The 8,641-nt window shown below is 37.0% G+C and overlaps 1 protein-coding gene across 2 annotated transcripts in view; it reads left to right on the top strand.

The window, feature by feature from the left end:
• Positions 1 to 234: 234 nt before the first annotated feature.
• DPH6 (diphthamine biosynthesis 6) overlaps positions 235 to 8,641 on the top strand; it is a gene marked incomplete at its 5' end in the record, with an annotated part of 152,605 nt that continues 144,198 nt past the window's right edge. Inside the window, 3 exons of one of the 2 annotated variants that reach the window (XM_081050522.1) lie at positions 235 to 311; positions 3,609 to 3,703; positions 7,982 to 8,175. In XM_081050522.1, coding sequence (XP_080906648.1) covers positions 235 to 311; positions 3,609 to 3,703; positions 7,982 to 8,175 — 366 coding nt within the window. Of the gene's footprint in view, positions 312 to 2,206; positions 2,238 to 3,608; positions 3,704 to 7,981; positions 8,176 to 8,641 lie in introns of those variants that run through there. The other variant, XM_081050523.1, reaches the window with a different exon arrangement.

The following is an 8,641-nucleotide window of genomic DNA, read 5'->3' as shown; positions in this document are numbered from 1 at the left end:
GGGCTCTACGACACGGCCCTCGTCCTGCCCCTGGCAGCTTCACTGCCCTCACCTAGGTGGTTAGGCTGTGCCTAAACACCATTCTTTTTCTGGAATGGGATGTTCCTGCCACAGGGACAACGGGCCAAAATGGCGAAACTTCTGCGGCCCGGGGTCGCGCAGGCAGCCGCAGGGGGTGCGGGGCCGGTCCGCGAACAGGCGGCGGAGCGAACACCCCCGCGAGGCCCGGCGGCGATGACGTCACGGACCCCGCCCACGCCGGCCGCACGCACGCGCACTGCGCCCAGCATGAGAGTCGCAGCTCTGATCAGGTAACGCAGCACTGGTGCCACCTTCGTCCTCCCCTGCCAGCCTTCGGTCCCTTTCTGCCGGTGGGCGGGAAGTGGCGGTGCTGCTGCCGTGGGCGGCGAAAGGAGGGTGTCCGTGCTGGACCCGCGTGTCCGGGCCTCGGCGGCTCATCCCGGCCAAAGGAAGAGGCGGAGCTGCGGGGCAATTGCACGGCCCGGCTGGTCCCCGCGGCCTGGGGCTCGCTGGTTCCTCCTCTCCGCGGCATCGCCGCCCCTCTCGTCTTCTGGCCTTCACACCTGGATTCCTGTGGATGCACCTGGGGAACTTATTAAACTACTGATGCCTAGATCTCACCGCTGGTTTAATTAGTCTGACGCGGCCGGGGCTCGGCTTCTTAAAAGCTGTAACGGGCAGTGAAGTTGGACAGCCCCTGCTTGACTCAGCCACGCCTGTCCTCTGCTCCGGGCTTTCTTCGTGCTCTTCCGTCGTTCCCTTCAGTCTTGCCGTCAGGTCCTCCGGGTCCTGCCTTCCCTCCTAGGCCGTTTGCGGCCCCGCCCCCTGCCAATTAAGTCCGCGCATCCTCACCTGCCTCCCGACTGAGTGTGTGTGTGTGGGTTGCTTGTGAAGTGGATGTGTCTTACCTTGGTGCTCAAGGACAGAAGTGGAATTGCACCAGTTTTATCCTAGATCCAGTTGCTGCTGCTTCGGACACTCAGTTACATTTCTGGGTGGGCCTTGTAGTAACAGTCCACATTGCAAAAGGAGTTTGAGATCTGTATAGTAACCCGTCATATGTAGGTGTCTCAAGTAAGTCCTATGACAACCAAGGACAGGCCCTTTAACTGTTTCCAAACTCTAAACGGAAGCAAAAAGGAACACCATAACAAGATTAAAAAGGGAATTTAGATACTTGAATTATTGTTGGATGAGATTAGGCTCTCTATAGAGTGTCTGAGCTGCATCCAACCATGCATTTTATTTGGAAGCTCGTTGAAGATTTCATGTTGTTCAGTGCCCTAGGTAATTGCACTAATTGACATAGTGACCGACTGAGGACTCTTGATATAGCACTCATTTCTAGAGTGACTGGATATTCCAGTTTCTTTTAGTTCGGTGCCACTTTTAGGTGACTATAATGTCAAAAAGTGTCATTATTCAGTGAATTTATTCTATAAAGTGAGGAAGTGTTCACCGTTGTGGTCTTTATTTGATCTAATAGGTAAGAAGAAAATGTGGTCCAGGAAATGAGTAATTCACATACATACGCAGTTTGTCAAAAGTTTAACTATTAAAGCAAGACACACCAGCTGAAGACTCAGAAATCTTGTAGGCAAGAAGAGAAGACTGCTGCAGTCCATTACACTAAATATTCTGTGATGTGCACATACTGCTTTTATAATAAAACAAATTACTAAAAAAGCAATGTTAGAAAATTCTTGGTAAACTGTTAAGAACTGTATAAATGTTAGGAGATACAAGTATGAATACATAACAATACATACATATGAATGAATACATACATAGTACTTATATATGCATTTATGTACATATATACTTGAATATGTATGGAATTAAATACAGTGAATCTACTGTATTTGCAGTATATCGTGTGTGCCGTGTGTGTGTGTGTGTGTGTGTGTGTGTGTGTAGACTAAAATGAGAGATAGAATATGTCTGTGTTGTTTTAGGGAATAAGTGAAACCAAGATTCTTACATATCTTTAGACCATAAAGAACACTTTTCTACTACACAAAAGATTGAATCATTGAATTTTGCAGTTGAATGACACCTTGATTAGCTAGGCCCTTCTCTAATTTTATAATGAAGCATGTAAACACAAGCACACTGAGTAATTTAGCTTAATATCCAGAGTTGGAAACTAAAATTTGATCTTCTATTGGACTTCTCACATGCCACATATTCTAATGTACTTTGTGACATTCCAGGAGGTAAGAAACACGGCATGTCCCAAACTTATTTGACCTTGAAAACCTTTGTTCTTAGAGTACTTCTTGCACAGTAGTGTTCTGCAGAACACAATTTGGGAAATATTTAAAAGCTTAGCATATTTTAAATCATTAAGTTCTGAAAGGATTATGCCCTTTAATCTTTAGTATTATAAAGAATTAGAATGGTGCAGGTATATCCTTTAATCTTTAACATTCTAAAGAATTAGATCTTTTGGTCTTACAGAAATAGAGCAGTGAGGTTCAATAGGGGAAGCTGCGGAAGACTTATTTATGGGAATATCAAAATCTGAGGAAAGGGAGTGTGATGTATAACTTCACTTTGCCCCTTACAATCTCTCCCCTTGAGAAGTGGAATGACGGTTGTTACTGATCAGAATGTGGTAGAGACAGACAAATGTTGGGAACTAAACAGCCAAAAAGGCTGCTTCTAGAATAAAAAAGTCTCTTATTTTCTTGGATTATGAATAGGTCTAGACATTGCCTGGGGGTACATTTGCGAATCTTAAGCAAAGATTGGAAAGAAGTGAAACTGGGAAAAAACCCCGAAGAGAGGCAATAATAAAAGAGAGGAAGAAACATGTATAGTAAGAAACAGTATGAGACCAAAATAAGAGGTTACCATTCATCCCAACCCGTTATAGTTGAAGTACTACTTGTCTTGACTAAATGAGTTATCTATACCTTCTCATAGATTTGGTATGAGAGTTTAGAAGTTCTTTTTCATCTGTTAGATTTGTGCTCAAGCCTTATCCTGCCACCATATAGCGATGACTGAAAGCTGAAGTACTGACAGTATTGATGTTTACCTTTATCAGTGCAATTCAGCATTTTGCTTTCTATCTGTACAGAATTTGAACCCACCAAGTGTGTCATACTTTGTTATTTGATTGGTTCTCAAAACTTATTTGATCTTTTAAGCAATGATGGAGGCCAATTAGATTTCTTATGGTGGAACACAATAGATGTTTTTCTACCTTTTCATAGAGAATTTCATTTTAGGACTGTATATAATCAGTGCTTCGCTAAAATATAAACTTAAATTGTGTTTTTTGTTTGTATATTAAGTAAAGCTACTATCGCAAACCATTTTGTTCAGAATGATCTTTGTTATAATGGCATATCATTTCATTTGCTCTCATGAGTAACAACCTTAGGCATTCAAATCCATTTGCTCAGTTTGCCTATACTATAGAAATTATATGTGGTCTTTTGCATTATAATTGTAAAATAATCCCTGAAATATTCTGAAAAGGTGAATAAATAATATGTTCTATTTTGTTATTTAATGATTCTACGGTGAGTAATGGTCAGCAACCTGATAATTTATCTCTTTATCTACTTATTTTTTAGTGGTGGCAAGGACAGCTGTTATAATATGATGCAGTGCATTGCTGCTGGGCATCAGATCGTTGCTTTAGCAAATCTAAGACCAGCTGAAAACCAAGGTAAGTGTATATCTTTATTGGAAGTACTCTAAATGGCTGAAACACCAACTTCATAATTGCATTCTATTGTGTACAATATGCAAAAACAAAAGAACTAATACATCTTTAGCACCTATCTGATGCTAAGTTCTGTGCTAAGTGTTTTCAATTACATATCCTTTAATCCTCTTAAGAACTCCTAGACAGTTTCATTAGATAGGGATACTGAGGCTCAGAGTTTTATAAATTTGTCCAAGGTTAAATAGCTAGAATAAACTTTCATAGTTGAGACTTGAATCCCCTTACTTCAGAGTGCACTGCCATTCCACCACAACACATTTCCAAGTGTTGCAGGCAATACACAGGTAAATAAGATGCAGCCTCTAGGAGCTTGGGAGGTAAGACGTATATTGAAAAATGATAATATACGAAAAAGATCCAGGTTAGCCATCTTAAGTGTAAGCTAAATTTGTGAAACTTGAGAGAGGCATGACATAATATGTTTCCACTTTTTATTTGTCTGTAGTAACAATGACATCCATAATAATCCACACTTCTCATTTTAGCCACTTTTTTCAGATTTTTCCCCAATGAAATTTCCCCAGTTAGAACTTTTTCCCCTCTGTGTCCATGCCTGTGTGTACATTTCCTCTTTTAATACGGATACCAGTCATATTGGACTAAGGGTCTACGCTAATGACCTCATCTTAACAAACTACTTCTGGAATGGCCCTGTAACCAAATAAGGTCACATTTTGTGGTACTGGATGTTAGGACAACAAATAAGAATTTGGGAGGGATATCAACCCTGAACAATATATATTTTTAATTGAGATATTACTGACATATACCATTGTATTAGTTTTACGTATACAATTAATGACTTGGTATATGTATGCAAGTATATTGTGAAGTGATCACCACTACAAATTTAGTTAACATACATCACCACACATAGTTACAAATTTTTCCCCAATTGGAACTTTAAAAAAAATAAAAATATACACTGATTTTCTTTTTTTATACCCATATAACTACAGATACTAACTGCTAAAATGTAATAGGGTGAGATTAACACTTGTCTAAGTTTATTTGTTACTACTTCTCCACATGGCTCTTCTAGTAAGATCTTTTTATCATCCCCTTTACTCAGCTTCTTTCAAGACTCCATGCTTTTGCTTTACTGTTATTTTAGGATGAATTAAAAGAACAGTATATGTGAAAACATTAATCAGACTTCCTGGCACAAAGTAGGCATTCAGTAAATGTAGTTGAATCTGAAGCTAGCTTTGATCTTCCTTCTTTTCTTCTTTCCTTCCTCCCTTCCTCAAGGCTGCCAGTATATTGAATTTTGTTTTTATGTCATTTTACAATTGTTTTGTTTCTTCTATTTTTCTTTTGTCTTTGGTTTTTAACCCCAAATAGATTGTTAAGAGGAGAGGTCGTATCTTCTATGTTCCTTTAATTGCTCCTCAGCACTTGGGACAGCTCTGTGCCTCAGATAGGCATTCACAGTTCATTGGAGGGCATATGAATAATGAACTAACTAGAATTAGCCAACAGTTATTTCAGTCGGATATTTAAATTTTTCTTTTCTTTCCTTCTGTGATTAAGACCCAAGTAATGTTGAAAGTGAAGTGGGAAGATAGAGATTAGAAATATTTTAGAGGAAGAACTAGAACAAGTTCTATAGAGGATTGGGGTAAACATACACTCTAGGATTTTGCTCTGGTGTTCTGATGATGAATAGCGATAGCTTTTCTGTAGTGAGTTGTTTTGAAAATAACCTATTTCTGGACTTTAAATAAATGAGGAGAAAACTCTGACTAAGCGTGAGTGGGAACTGTACTGTGTCAGACAAGTGATTTTTTTAAACTTTCTACCTTGACAGGAAATATAAGCAGATGTTTATATAATATGTAATACATACTTAATATAATCATAATTTCCCTCCCTGGAGTTTCTGTCTTCTCTTCAGCTTTTCTATGTGAATTACTAAGTTACCTTGTACCGAGTCTGTATTACTGTATAATTTTCCCTGTGGTAATGGTTCACTGGCAGGGTGGGTAAGATGACAAGTAAAGTATATCTTAATACCTCACCATGTAATGGAGACATTTATTTAGAATGTTGTTAGTGAGGAAACATTCAGTAGTAAATGGAATTGAAATATTATGAAGTAAAAGCTGGAAACAATCAGCTGAACCTATTGTAATTGTAGTGAAAGAAAATAGATGTCTATGGGTTGGGAGATGGAGAGGGTTTAGATAATTTTGATTTCAAGTCTACAGGAAATTGGTGATTATTGAATGATTCATCGATTGACTTCTTTTCCGCCCAAACATGTTGTAAAATAAATCTTACAGAGGAATGACTGGTAGAGATGACTCCAGTATAGCGTAAAGTTGGTTAGAATGAATTCATGGCACTTGGTGTTCAATAGGTCGTCTGGAAAGGAATGTATCCCCGTCAATGGGGATAATGTGAAATTGTCATAAAATTCATAAAACCATCTCTTTAAATTTGTAGTAGGAACTTTTGTGGCATGTTAATTGAGGTGCTTCAGGTAACAGCGGAGCCTTTTGGTTTTATTTGATCTCATACCGTTATTACTGTGTAGCTTCCATTAATAAAAGTTGCATTGTGGTTAGGACTAAATGGAGCCTTAAAGGAAAATTGTCCTCTAGATTTTTGAAGTCAGCAAAATGTTTTCATTATTAGGCGAACATCATTTCATGCTAAGAAGCTCAAAGTTTTTTAGATAATATTAAGTCAATTGTATCAATATTTTTAAAACTAATACATTTAAAGAAACAGTCTAAGTTTGAGATGAGGGTACACAGAAAAGTTTTTAGGTGACTGGCTATATCTCTACTGCCTACTGGACCAGGAATAGACAGATTTATAATGATGATGTGAGTACATGGAAGCCAATCCGATGTGTGGGTCCAGAAAACTGATGAGTCAAAATGTGATGGCATATGGTTGATGGTTTTGATTCCTGAAGGAGCCTTTTCTTACGATACCATTTTTCATGCCTTTTGATAGGATGCTTTCACATTCAGTGGAATGCCTGGACCTGCTTGGCGTATATGTATACATAACACATGTATACATATATGTCAAACAAATTGTTTTGTAACCTTTTTTTTAACCTTTATATACTGTGAACATCTTTCATGTCATTAAGTATTATTCTACCATTGCATTTCCTAGATATATTATTTGAAATACAAATACCACATGAAATGTGTTTTGTGGATAGATAAATTGGAGAGAGAGTTCATACTCTCTTCCCTTATTCAAGCACCTTAAACACATTAGCCTAGAAAGAAAGGCAGCAAAGACACCTATTTAACATGATTTATTCCCCTTTTTTATAAACTGATTTGACCATGAAATCGTTTTTCATCCATTGCCTGTTAATATCTCATGGGATTTCTATTCTGCAGAATATAATTCTTTAGAAAATGCTTTTCAAATTATATTAGTGCTCTTCAAATTATATAGTATTTCATGGATATACTATAATTTTAATCTATTATAAATATTTTGTAATGAATATCTTTACAAATAACCTTTGTATATATTCATTCTTTTTTCTAAAAATTAAAATTATGAGATCACAAACTCTATTCTAATATATTTTTAAGTTCATTTGATTCGCCAAAAAGTCTGATGTGACTCAACTGTTTTGAATATTTTACCTATGTTGATATTTGTGGAATCTTGTGACAACCAGTGATTGTGTTACTGACTAGCTTAAGTTATGTTTCTATACACATTTGTAACTGCTTTAGTACTATTCAATTTATATATGTGTATGTGTTCTGTTGAAGTACTGAATAAAAAATATAGCAAGAGCATCTAAATATTTTTTCTTACAAATATTTGTCATGTATTAAGATATTTAAGAAAGTTTTTCTGCTATAACTCCAGATAACTTTGTGAATAACCTTGAATTATTTGAAAAAACATTTATATAATAAAATATTTAATTGAATAATTAAAATTTGGTTACATTTCCCTTCAAACATTCATTCTACATAGTTTAAAAAATTTGTATATATAATTGTATTTGTAATCAGCAGTAGAGATGACTAGAGCTGATGTGAACTGGATACAACTGAGGACAAATGTGCCACTCATATTTCACTTTGTGAATGCAGAGAGATACAGTGTAGTAAGCCTTTAAGTTATGTGTTAACTGCTCTCCAACCAATAAAACCTGGATGGACTTTCAAATCCACTTTCCTTTTCACTGTATTTTACTGATTATTCCCACTTTAATTGTTACAGTGGGATCAGATGAACTGGATAGCTACATGTATCAGACAGTAGGTCACCGTGCCATTGATTTGTATGCAGAAGCGCTGGCTCTTCCCCTCTATCGCCGCACCATACGAGGAAGGAGTGTGGACACAGGACGAGTGTACACCAAATGTGAAGGTGATGAGGTTGAAGACCTCTACGAGCTTTTGAAGCTTGTTAAGGTATGCAGAGCGACCGATTACATTTACTGAATTTTATGTATAATTTAGAAAATTACATTTACTGAATTATTTGGTAGGAAATAATTTTCAACAGTTAGTAGCCCAACTATTCTTTACAAAGGTATTTTGTCTTTTGGGATAGAAAAGAAAATTGTTACTATGTCTTTATATTAAATAGTATTTAAAAATAATAAATTTTGACATAGTTTGGCATCCTCCAGGATTGTCAAATGATATTTACCTGAGTTGTTTTTCCCCTTAGGATTTTGGAGCTGATGACCTTTCAATCTTTTTTTTTTTTTTTTTTTTTTTTTAGAAATACATATTTATTTTTTTGAATACATACTGTGTGCCTGGTACATAGTTGTAGGAACTAGGACAATGAAAAGATCAGACAAAGTCCTGTTCTGCTGGAGCTTACTTTCCAGTGGAAGGAGACAGACAATTAACAAATAAATAGTATGCT

The sequence above is a fragment of the Rhinolophus hipposideros genome (assembly GCF_964194185.1).
Source record: "Rhinolophus hipposideros genome assembly, chromosome: 5".
Classification (NCBI taxonomy): Eukaryota; Metazoa; Chordata; class Mammalia; order Chiroptera; family Rhinolophidae; genus Rhinolophus; species Rhinolophus hipposideros.
This window is presented reverse-complemented; position numbering and strand designations above follow the sequence as displayed.